Below are 13,737 nucleotides of genomic sequence, written 5' to 3' on the forward strand. Positions count from 1 at the left end.
TCTTAACTGTGTGTGTTCTTATTTCTGAAAACTAAAACACAAGTTTTTTAAATGCTCAAATATATTTTTAATGAAATAAGATGTATTTTAACCATTTGCGTTTTTCTTATGAAAAATAAAACCCAAGTCTCTCAAATCTTCAAGTCTCTTAATTCGTCAGTTTTATCGATTATGAGCAAGCTTTCGATTCTGTTGATAGAAGAGCGTTAACAAAGGTCTTATCGTTATATGGTATACCAGAAAAATACATTAAAGTGATTTGTGCTATGTACGAGAATAATAATGCTGCGGTTAATGTAGGAAATGAGGTTAGCAACTGGTTTTGTATTAAATCAGGAGTTAAGCAGGGTTGTGTTCTATCCCTCTTTATATGGATCATTTTGATGGAATTCGTCTTAAAGAGCACAGGAAAGGCAATTGGAGACCACGGAATCAAATGGGGAGGAAAAACGCTCCTGGACTTAGATTATGCTAGTGATTTAAGCATATTAGATGAAAGTGTGAGCAAAATGAATGTTAAGAAGACTAAGTCACTAAGGCTAGGAATAAGTGAAGATGAACAGGTGACATTAGTTAACGAAAAGATTGATCAGGTTGGGAGCTTCAGTTGCCTTGGTAATATTATTCGTAAAGATGGAGGGAGCAGTGAAGATGTTAAAAGTAGAATAGCTAAGGCTCAGGGTGTTTTTTGCAGTTAAAAAAAGTTTGGAAGAATAGAAAGATAAGTCTGCAAACCAAGATTAGAATATCGGAAGCTACAGTGATGACAGTGGTCAAACATGGCTCTGAAGCATGGGCGCTCCGAAAAGCAGATGAAAATTTACTAGATGTTTTCTAGAGAAATTGCCTTCGGATTGTTCTCGGTACCCGGCTGACTGACCGTATTTCAAATAGTAGGTTGTATGAAAAATGTGGTTCAATCCAGCTTTCTAGGGCTATAATGAAAGAAAGGTTGAGATGGCTAGGCCACGTTCTACGGATGAAGGAAGACATATTACCGAAGATTGTCCTTTTTGGCCAACCGTCCGGGGCTACACGGAAAGCAGGTCGTCCTTGTCTGGGTTGGGAGGATGTCATAAATAAATATGTAAAGGAAATGGGAGCTTCCTGGGAGGGTGTAAAGAGGGAGGATTTAAATAGATTATGTTGGAGGAGGAGCGTGCGTAGCTGTGTTGGCCCCAGACGGCTAGGTGCTGCAATGAGTTATTATTATTATTAGTAGTAGTAGTAGTAGTGTTCTCAATTCTTTAAACCAAAACCCAAGTTTCTCCATTGCTTAAATATAATTAGTAAAATAAGATGCATATTAATCGTGTGAGTTTCTTTTTATAAAAACTAAAACCCTAGTTTCTTAAAAGATCAAATATTTTTAATAAATCAGATGTATCTTAACCATATACGTCCATATTTTTCAAAACTATATCAAGTGTTGTTAATAAACCAGATGTATTTTAACCGTGTGTGTTCTTATTTCTGAGAAATGAAACCAAAGTTTCTTAAATGATCAAATATATTTAACAATAAAGATATATGTTAACCATGTGTGCTCTTTACTATGAAAAATAAAACCCAAGCTTCTTAAATGATGAAACATTATTAATAAAATCTGATGTATTTTAAACATGTGTGTTCTTATTTCTGAAAACTAAAACTCAAGTTTCTTAAATGCTCAAACATATTTAATAAAATAAGACGTATTTATATTCTATGAAAACTAAACCCAAATTTCTTAAATGGTCAAACATTATCCACAAGATCTGATGTATTTTAATCGAGTGTGTTCTTATTTCCAAAAACTAGTACCCAAGTTTATTAAATGCTCAAACATTTAAAATAAAATAATATGTATCTTAACCATGTGCGTTCTTTTTATAAAAAATAAAACCCCAGTTTCTCAAACGCTAAAATGATTTTTACTAAATGAGATGGATCTTAACCGGCTACCTTCTTTTTTATGAAAACTATAATCCAAGTTTCTTAAATGATCGAATATTATCAATAAAATTCGATGTATTTTAACAATATGCGTCCTTATTTCTGAAAATTGAAACCTACGTTTTTTCAATGCTCAAATGTTTTTAATATAATAAATGTATATTAGCCGTGTGTTCTTATTTTTAAAACTAAGACCCAAGTTTCAGAAATGATCAAATATTAATGATAAAACTAGAGGTATTTTAAGCGTATTATATGCTCATGTTTGTGAAAACTAAAACCCAAGTTTCTTAAATGCTCAAATTTTGTTAATAAAACCAGATAGATTATAACCGTGTCTGTTTTTGTTTCTAGAATATAAAACCCAAGTTTATTAAATTATGAAATATGATTAATAAAATTAGAGGTATTTTAACCGTGCATGTTCTTTCTTATAAAAACTAAAACCCAAGTTTATTAAATGCTCAAATATTTTTAATAAATTAAGATGTATTCTAACCGTGTGTGTTCTTATTTCTGAAAAATAAAACCCGAGTTTCTTACATGCTCAAATTTTTTTTTATTAAAATAAGATGTATTTTAACCGTTTGCGTTCCTTTCTATGAAAACTAAAATCCAAGTTTATCAAATGCTAAAATATTTGAATAAAATCAGATGTATTCATACTGCGAGTGTTCTAATTTCTGAAAACTAAAACCCAAGTTTCTTAAATTGTCAAATATTTTTGATAAAATAAGATGTATTGTAACCGTATACGTTCCTTTTTATGAAAAATAACACCTGAGTTTCTTGAAGGCTTAAATATTAGTGATAAAATCATATATATTTTAGCCCTGTGTGTTCTTATTTCTAAAATCTAAAATCCAAGTTTATTAAACTATCAAATATTACTAATAAAATAAGAGGTATTTTATCTGTATGCCTTCTTTTTATGAAAACTATAGCCCCAGTTTATTAAGTACTTAGAAATTTGAATAAAATCTGATGTATTCCAACGGTGTGTGTTCTTTTTTATGAAAATCAAATGCCTAGATTCTTAAATGATCAATTCTTTTTAATAAAATCAGATATATTTTAACCGTATGTAACCTTATTTCTGAATACAAAGCACAAGTTTATTAAATTATCAAATACTTTGAACAGATTCAGATGTACTCTAACAGTGTTTGTTCTTATTTCTGAAAACTAAACCCAAGTTTCTCAAATGCTCAAATGCATTTTAATAAAATAAGAAGTATTTTAACCGTGTGCGCTTATTCTTATTGAAGCGAAAACCCAAGTTTCTTAAATTCTCAGGTATTATTAGTAAATTGAGATATATAATAAACATGTACGTTATTATTTTGAAATCTAAAGCCAAAGTTTATTAGATGATCAAATATTATTAATAAAATAAGATGTTTTCTAACCGTGTGTGTTCTTCTTATGAAATCTAAAACACAAGTAAATAAAATGACCATATATTACTCATAAAATAAGATTATTTTAACCGTATATGTTGTTCTTCTGAAATCGAAAACCTAAGTGATCTAAATTTTTTGCATTAAATATATTTGAAGATGAGGTAATTTATGGATGGGATTCCTTGTGCGGAAGATATGCCTTTTCAGTCTAGCAGCATAAATCCTTTTTGATCTAAAAATTTTCTCTTCCTTGGTTTCTTCTTGTTCTTTGACAAGTGTGATGTCTTTCGTTTCTTACCTGAGTAGAGACTGATGAGTGATGCAGTGTTTCTCGACATTTTTAAACCTCTTCCACTTTGTCAAGATTTCAGTCGCTCACCAAGGGATCGAGTGCTGGACCTGAAATTTTCCGAAAAGCTTTTTTTAAAGCCTTTCCAGAGCCCCAATTGTGTAGCTTGAAGAATGCAAAATACGGCTGTGGCAAGGATTACAAAAAGATTTGGAAAAATATAAGGTTCGGTGCTCAATATTTTGGCGAACGATTGAAATCTGGACAAATTGAAAAAGGCTTAGAAAGGTCGAGAAACACTGCATTACTCATCAGTCTACAGTCAGAAACGAAAGACATCACTCTTGTTAAAAAGAAGAAGAAGAAACCAAGGAAAAAAATTACTAGATCAAAAACAGCTTTTTTTTCTTAGGCAGAAAAGGCATATCTACCACACAAGAAATCCCATCTATCATTCACTTCATCTTTAAATCTGTTTATTGCAGAAAATGTTGCCGTGAGTGCAAAACATAGTTATTATGAACAATTATATCCACAACATCCGCTCTCTGTAAACATTCATTTTCACATTTATTCCAATGATGACAATTTCATGGATTTGCCTTCCCCATTTATAGATTTACTTATGATAGTCAAGAAATCTGACAATGAAATATCCTATGAAAATTACGTATTGCTTAATTTATTTCGACAAATCAGTGTCTAAACAAATGGAGCATTAGTGAGCACTAGTAACAAAATCTCAAATTATACGAGTTACATAAAATTCATGTTGATGACATGAAAGTCATACAAGGAATTGAGTCGCTCAGCCAATGGACATAAATGTAAGACATACACTGACACTACAGGTGCACTTACAGCGGCGACTAGTGAATTAAATTTAGCAGGGAAAATAAATCACGAGATATTTAACATATCCTAATGGCTACCACCGAATATTGAGATGGACATAAAATTAACACTCTCTCCATTCAATTTCATTTTGCGGATGGTACTTGCTACAGCACCTGATTTAGCAGTCTTTCTCACCTCGGCAACAATTCATGTACTCAAGCAACAAGCTATGAGTTCTGTTTTTTGGCAGTGAAAAACTGAGAGCTAGTGAAAATGATATCAAACTACTTGTCCTTCATACAATCACCGATCAAAGACATATTGCCACGAGTTCATGTACCTTCACCGATTCTTTATTTATCAATGGTGAAATTCTTTCAAAACTGGCATAGGCATTTGTAAAAAGTGCTAGTGCTTTAGGATCGTGAACAAGCTGCCCACACAAATTTGAAATTTTTGGACTTTCCTCTATTGTGTGTGCAGTAAATGGAATCCCGCTCTAGAATTCATCCTTTGATAAATCCAATAGGACACTGTATGAGTTGACACTGCAGTCTGTAGTTCGATATTCACAACTATTTGAAATGGTATAACCGATACAATGTTCGCAAAAACTCATGGTGTCATTGTATTGCACTTGTCTGGAACTCAATATATGAGTATAGTATGGACATGATTGAAGTGTACCTTTGCCGAGCCATTAGCTGAGAGTATTGCATTAATCTCATTAGATCAATTTGAAACTTACTTGAAAATCATTTCCGAAGACAGTTTTCTATTAGACTTGGCACCATGTACACAAATGAAAGAGTCAGTGTATTTAATATGCATTCGTACACGTCCAAATACAAATCCTATTGTATACCCTCGGATTTTCTCGAACATACTAAAAGGCTAACAATACCCACATAATTGTTAATAATAGTCTTCCAACTGTAAAGACAGGTCATTGGCAATGGCTCTTTCAAACAGCAAAGAGTTTAGGATTTTTTTATGTTCTTGGCCTGTACTATTCATTCTACGTGCTTCACATCAAAAATCTCTTGAGCAAAGTGGGAAAACTACTATTAAAAAAATTAGAAGCGAGACAAGAAATATAGATCAAAAGCAATGATTTTAATTCACTATTATATTTTGTTTTCCGATGTTGTGGCTATATTTACAATGCATTTCTCATTTCCGATTGGAAAATACCCTTTCCTACCTGTATAATATTGATTTCAGTGTCCTACGAATACAATTTTCTAAAAATGCTTGTAAATATTTTTATTACTAAAAAATGTATGTACAATAAAAGTCTTCATTCTTCAGATTTTTTCTTCTATGTATAGGTACCTGTCGAGAACAACCAATGGTGGCACGTCATGTGAATTCACTGTATATTGATCTTGATATGCAAAGTTAGGGTCACATTCTCTACTTTACAGTTTAACTTCGCTCTAATTTTATCCCTTTGTGAAGTCAATGATACTTTTTTGTTCATATTGTAAAATTCACGTGTTTCAATTTGCTTATTTGAAGCAATATTACACACAGTGCTTTCAAATGGAGAATCACTTTCTGTAACAGCTAAATTAAAATTAGTTGGTCTATAATCATCGTAGCCATTATCATCACAGCGATGACGTAGAAACCAAATTCTCTTGTTGTTCCAGCAGTAGAAGTATGGACCTGATTCTTCCTCCCAAAACCATTTAAAACCACGAAGATATCAGTCTCCCAGAAATAAACCAAACTCTCACTTAGGGTTCTTTCTAATGAGACCGATATAGGTATTCTCCCACTGATCACATTTACTATAGTTACAATTCGAGCACAGGAATCCTCTAATATGAGTCTTAAATCTTTTCAAGATAGGACTTACGATCTTTGATTTGCACTGCATATCCTCCATGCAACTTACACAGATCGCATAATCTACACTTTTCATCAGACTCATCAACAATTGTACAATCCTCACAGGATGACCAGCTGCCCAGTGTATACGTGCATAGTGGGCATGCATATAACATTTACTTTACCAGTGTCGACTCTCTCACCGCCAAAATGAAACTGACTTACGATCGATAAAGAGAGTTTTCTTTTCTAGAGAGAGACAGAGAGAGAGGAGTAATCGAGTGACATCACGATTCATCAGAATCTGTTCGGATAGGATTTTCTAAATTGTCGATTTATTTATTGTTCTCATGAAAAATCGTTCAGATGCACTTATCATAATATCATAACCATTCTTTGAGAAAATATTTTCTTTTCAACAGGCGACTTTTAAAAATGATCATTTAGATTCAGACATTTTTTCAAAATCACAAGATTCTGCATAATTTTATGTTTCCTAAATCCATCCATTTTTTAAACCTAACAATCTCACAGCTGACTACAGATTAACTAAGATTTATTCTAATTCCAGAATATTACTAGAAAGATACGAACGGTAACCTACTAAAAAGTATCAAACAAAAATTTTCTTGATTTAGAAACATTTGTATTACACATAGACAACAATATATCATTCATTTCTTACATACTGATTCAACTTATTGTCCTCAATATAATTCACTGTTGAAGTTAAAGCAGCTTGCAGTCAGTGTGCACGCATTATATTAAGTTTTGCTGCAAAACATGACTGCTTCTCCTATTTGAATTTGCTCAATGATATCACACATCTTGCATACATCTCATCCCAATTCAGGGCAGAGTCGAAATCCTCTTGTAATTTCTACTGCTACGTTTGATACTCGTGTCTTTGTATCAGCTGGCTACTCTTGCCAGCTCCACCATCCACATCCAATAGTGTAAGCAAACCACTCAGTTTTTGCTAGTATGTCTTGTCAAATAAAACCTTGACGATAAAGGGTATATTCAAACTGTTCTTTCTCTGAATGCTACTTTCTTACTAATATGAAATGCATTGAAAATCTAACCATATATTGGATCTTGTTGCTACGGTTGGTTTTTATGGCCTCATGGCTAAATGCAAATGAGATTCTCATGGAAGTATGCAAATGAGTTGTAGCCTCTGTAGTATAGACAATCTGGTTGCTAAGGAAGGTCCTATAACTGATTCTGGGTGCTAGGTAAACCGGTTGTGCAAATTATATGCAAATTCATTTATGCCACTTTTGTCTGGGACTATTGACCTTATCTTTAGAGCCCAAATAAGGTAGTCCCACTGGACGTATTGTCCCACCACTACTCTTATCCGTTCGTTCAATATTGCAGATATGCCTTTTTGATTACCTGGGTGTAAATAATATCTTTCGATTTAGCTCAATCTACCCCTAAATATTCTTTGAAATTGAACCGCAGTAGCCTTAGGATTTTCCGACACATCTTTCCCTCTTTCCCAATGAGAGATACTGGACGCAAAAAGCGGACAAATTACAAAATATACATTCCTTACCCTAGGACTGTGGTGGACATGGCATCTATGGAGGCATAATCGTTACTATATCGATTATGGTTAACAAAGGGGCTTTTCAAAATTTTTATCAGTCTTGAGGGACGGCCATCTATAAAGACAAATGGGGCAGGTCGTCTCTGATCACTCTTGAACATACCCATCAAAATGCAATAAAAGTGTAGAATTAATAACCTTAGGTGTTCCTTAGATGTCACTGAAAGGCACTTTTTGAAAACCATTCTGCATATAGTGCTTTCTGCTTTTGTTTGACACGCCTTTCAGCATTTTCATAAATTTTCACCTTAACACCCTAGGACGTTTTGGAGAACAAGGATTAAACATGCCCTCTTTTTCAATAACAAGCCTTATATATAATCAATGGGTAACTTGCGTAAATTACAAACCATGCCCCAGGGGCTGTGAGGTATTACATCATCCACATAGGTCTCGTTATTTGGGCTAGGTATTTTTGAAGACCACCTTGGGTTTCCTTGATGCACAAATGACGATTCAATAGGGACAAATCCTTTTCTTTGATAGTGATACAACTACGAAATACCTGGATATTTCGGCTACATATAAAGTGGCCGTCTTCAAAAGATCTTCAGTTGACGTTTATCTGCTGAAGACGGTTACTGTATTTGTGACCGAAATATCCAGAGATTTATTTTTGCTGTTGTTTCACTGCCAAACAAAAGGAGTTTTCTCTATTAAGCTGTTATGTGCAAGTCGTTTGGTCTTTAGGCCTTTTTTGAACAAGATGGTTATTTGAGAATTTTGACTGGATGTGTTGGAAGTGAAGGCAGCTAAAATCTTGTATGTAAACAATGGAGAATAATAAATCCTTTTCCTAATGATATCCTGTAAATAAATAATGGGCAAATTGTATGATTTACAATCCCTGTCCCAGGGCTATGGGGGGAACAGTTCCCCGGAGGCATAGCTATTTGACGATTTGAGTAGTTTGAACAAAACGGCTGTTTCAAAATTTTGGCCAATCTTGAGAAGAGGAGGCACCTAAAAAGGGCAAGGAGGGGCGGTGTTCTCCCTCCAATAGCTCTCCGACATCCCCTCAACTGGCAATGAAAGTAGGGAAACACCCCCTAGAAGTCATAGAATCTTAACGAAAAGCACACCATCAGATTCAGCGTATCAGAGAACCCTACTGTAGAAGTTTCAAGCTCCTATCTACAAAAATGTGGAATTTTGTATTTTTTGCCAGAAGGCAGATCACGGATGCGTGTTTTATTTGTTTTTTTTGTTGTTTTGTTTTTTTCTCCCCAGGGGTGATCGTATCGACCTAGTTGTCCTAGAATGTTGCGAGAGGGCTCATTCTAACGGAAATGAAACGTTCTAGTGCCCTTTTAAGTGACCAAAAAATTGGTTGGCACCTATGCCCCCTCCCACGCCAATTATTTTCTCAAAGTCAACGGATCAAAATTCTGATATAGCCATTTTATTCAACGTAGTCGAAACACCTTATAACTATGTCTTTGGGGACGACTTACTCCCCCACAGTCCTCATGGGAGGGGCAACAAGTTACAACTTTTGACCAATGCTTACATATAGTAATGGTTATTGGGAAGTGTACAGACGTTTTCAGGAGGATTTTTTTGGTTGGGGGAGGGGTTGAGAAGAGGGGGATATACTGGGGGAACTTTCCATCGAGGAATTTGTCATGGGAGAAGAAAATTTCCATGAAGGGAGCGCAGGATTTACTAGCATTATTTAAAAAAAAACAATGAAAAAATAAATATGAAAAAGTTTTTTCAGCTGCAAGTAAGTAGCAGCCTTGAAACTTAAAACAAACAGAAATTATTACCCATATGAGGGGCTGACCTCCTCCTAATACCTCGCTCTTTACGCTAAAGTATTTTTAGTAATTTGAACTATTTGTTCTACGGCTTTTGTGATTCAGGGGTCATTCTTAGTGAATTGGGACAAAATTTAAGCTTTAGTGTAAAGAGCGAGGTACTGACGAGGGGGCGAGCCCCCTTTCATAAAAACATGAGAATACAAAAGTTCTTAACGTAAGCTAATTTATAAGTTACGTAAATCTTTTACTAATAAAAAGATTCGTAAAAAATTAAAAGTTCTAGTTGCCTTTTTAATTAACCAAAAAATCGGAGGGCAACTAGGCTTCCTCCCTCACCCTTTTTTCTCAAAATAATTCGATCAAAATTATGAGAAAGCCATTAAGCCAAAAAAAGAAAAAGAAAATGCAAATATCGTTTTAATTATTCCTCTGCGGAGAGCCAAAATCAAAACATACATTGATTCAAAAACGTTCAGAAATTAAATAAGAAAAACAAGTTTTTTTAACTGAAAGTAAGGAGCAACATTAAAACTTAAAACGAACAGAAATTACTTCGTGTATGAAAGGGGCTGCTTCCTCATCAACACCCCGCTCTTTACGCTAAAGTTTTTTACTGTTTTAAAAAGAAGAATTGAGAGAAAGAGTCAAACTTTAGCGTAAAGAGTGGGGCGTTGATGAGGAAGTAGCTCCTTTCATATAGTAAGAGCCATATGGCTTTAACGTATTATTAAATAAAAAAAAGGTTTTTTTTTAAACTGCAAGTAAGAGGCGACATTAAAACTTAGAACGAACAGAAATTATTCTGTATATAAGAGGGGTTGATCCCTCCTCAACGCCTCGCTCTTTATGCTAAAGTTTTACTCTTTCTCACAATTCTACTTTTTAAAACAATAAAAAACTTTAGCGTAAAGAGCGAGGCGTTGAAAAAGGGTCAACACGCATCCTTGATCTGTCTTCTGTCAAAAAAATACAAAATTCCACATTTTTGTTGATAGAGGCTCGATACTTCTACAGTAGGGTTGTCTGATACACTGAATCTGATGGTGTAATTTTTGTTAATACTCTATGACTTTTAATGGGTGTTTCCACCTATTTCCTAAAATAAGACAAATTTTCTCAGACTCGTAAGTGTTGCTGGGTAAGACTAAACTTGATGAACTTATTTATTTAAAATCAGCATTAAAATGCGATTCTTTTGATGTAACTATTGGTATCTAAACTCCGTTTTATAGAGTTTAGGTTACTATTGAGCCGGGTCGCTCCTACTACAGTTCGTTACCACGAACTGTTTGACTATATTTGTTCAGTTCTTTTTCCCAGAGGCACTTCATATGGGAGGGTTGGGCATGTAAACTTTGGAAGAGGCTTATTTGATTGGAGATACTACTATAGGCAGCACTAGAGCGTTGCCTCTTATTTGAAAATCTGACGGTAAGGAATTCGTTCATGGAATGATTTTTAGAAAAAAAAAAAACATAAAATAGTACTGAAATCGAGGATAATTTTTTTTTATTAACAAGATTTTGCTAAATAGAAATTTTGTATTAATGGATTTTCAGGGGTCCAAGTCCCGGCATCGCTGGTTATTTGGTTTGGAATGATGGTCAATGGCGTCACTCTGTAAGCTCAGCCAGGGTCGACATGGAGAGATTTGGGCAAAAAATACGGGAAGCGTTAAACGATTTGCCCCCTAACTAAGCACTGTAGTCCCGGCCGAAAGCAGTGAATCAGAAGATCGATACCTACTTAACGTAGACCATTGGTCAGTATGTGAAAAAGTTTTTTAAAAGAAAAACAAGATCTTGCTAAGCATTTTTGATGAAATGCAATATGGAAAATCTGCTTTACTTAAAAAATCGATAAACAAAATGTCCCCACTACTAAATCCATTAAAAAAAATCCTTGCCCACTATAACTTTACTGAGGATTTGCGTCAGTATCCCAGAAATTTTCTCCTGATTTTACACATATTTTATGACGAGTTCAATTTTAAAGGAGAGGACTTGCATCCCTGGCCCACAAGGGATTTGATTCTAGGCATATTGACGTTTCTAGGTAAAGAAAAGTTTATACACAGTCAAAGGATATTTTATTTAATTAACCCTATAAAATATTTACTGATCAATATTTTGGAATGTTAAAATACTTGTTGCTTTCTTTGAAACTCCTTTGTCCAATAAAAAGTTTATGGATGATTGTTCCATCATTACTGTCATCATAAGAAAGCTGCTGAATACTTTAAGACCAAACAATTAGAGAGTTTTCTAATTCACAACAGTTTTTCTTCATACCCACTAATTAAAATTTGGAACTAACACTTCTAACTAATTCAGATTTGGCTTTAATTAGAATGTTTCTTCGTTGCCAATAACAGAATGTCAAACCTTTATGTCCGGGGAAAATCTGTATCTGGCACAACTGATCCCATAGAAATTGGCAAAGGACCCTCCTGGACAGAATACACCATCGCCTTTTTCCCAGCCAATAATTGATCTCATCTCTTTCAAAAGTTCCATTTCAAGTAAGGTAAATACTGGTGCTACTTCGTAGGTATAAACGGATGGATTAAGAGTATCAGTCACAATTTGTCCAATAAGTCCAAATGGATCTAAACTGTAATAAATAAAGGGTTATAGGTCTTTTTCATGAGCCCAGACAAAAACATAAAAAGCAGGGGCAAAGGGTCCAGTCCCCACTTGCTTCCAACCGGAGCAGAGGCGGGAGGATATAATTTCAAGCCATTGACTAAAGTCTTTGTACTTTATTGTCCACTTATTTGGTTTACTTATGCAAAATATAAAATTCAGGAATTTTCTGGAAAAATTCAATTTGGTATTTAATAACATTGTAAAGAACTTAAATATAGGCCACTCAGGCTCAGAAGTAAAATCAATTAACTATTATTGTTTTGTTAAGATTACATTGTAAAAGTGTATGAATGGCACTTGTTTTCTTACTTTCAAAAGAAGACTCCTGTAAAACAAAGATCAATGCCGAAAACAAAAGCAATACACAGGTATAAAGCAGGAAATATTTTCCAGGGTGAGTTTTGTTATTATCATGATTGCAGCTAAATTTTATTTATATAATATATCTAAATATAATTATAAAATATAATTATAAATATAATTATAATATATAATATAATATAAATAGCTAAATTTTATCAAGGAACTAATCAGGATCCGTGGTAACTGACAAAAACATAAAAAGCAGGGGCAAAGGGTCCAGTCCCCACTTGCTTCCGACAGAAGTAGAGGGAGGAGGATATAACTTCAAGCCATTGACTAAAGTCTTTGTACTTTATCGTCCACTTATTTGGTTTACTTATGCAAAATATAAAATTCAGGAATTTTCTGGAAAAATTCAATTTGGTATTTAGTAAAATTGTAAAGAACTTAAATATAGGCCACTCAGACTGAGAATTAAATCAATTAACTATTGTTTTTTTTTAAGATTACATTGTAAAAGTGTATGAATGGCACTTGTTTTCTTACTTTCAAAAGAAGAGTCCTGTAAAACAAAGATCAATGCCGAAGGCAAAAACAATACACAGGTATAAAGCAGGAACAGTTTTTCAGGGCGAATTTTGCTATTATCATGATTGCAGCAGTAGCTAAATTTTATCAAAGAACTAATCAGGATCCGTTATAACTGAGATTTAAAGGGTCATTTTCTTTAGAAAACTGTCTGGAATTTAAACACATCTCAGATAACACTGATTCAGAAATGGTAATTTTGATTCAGATTCAACAAAAAAAGTAATTAATAATCACGAAATGTTTTTCTCAAGTAAAAAACAAGAACCTGAACTCCCTCAATAATGAAGTCAAATCGAAACAAAAACTACATAATTGAAATCACCATCATAAGAAACCCTTTACCGAATGTTTACAATTCCCTTCAATAACAACAAGGAAAATTCCATTTTGTATGACTAGTGCCAATGCATCTCCTTTCTTATTTTTTTTCTCCTTTTTCCTTTTCCGCCTATCGTCGCATGGAACGGATATATAAGGGCTCATACGAAAAGTATTTAAGATTTTCACCCAATTT

General features: G+C 33.9%; 1 protein-coding gene across 1 annotated transcript in view; it reads right to left on the bottom strand.

Annotated features, from left to right (window-relative positions):
• LOC136029190 (cysteine sulfinic acid decarboxylase-like) overlaps positions 1-13,737 on the bottom strand; it is a 59,338-nt gene that overhangs the window by 35,846 nt on the left and 9,755 nt on the right. The window contains exon 2 of the mRNA XM_065707327.1: positions 12,066-12,294. Coding sequence (XP_065563399.1) covers positions 12,066-12,294 — 229 coding nt within the window. The remainder of the gene's footprint in view (positions 1-12,065; positions 12,295-13,737) is intronic.

Source organism: Artemia franciscana, chromosome 7, assembly GCF_032884065.1.
Source record: "Artemia franciscana chromosome 7, ASM3288406v1, whole genome shotgun sequence".
In the NCBI taxonomy this organism is placed as follows: domain Eukaryota; kingdom Metazoa; phylum Arthropoda; class Branchiopoda; order Anostraca; family Artemiidae; genus Artemia; species Artemia franciscana.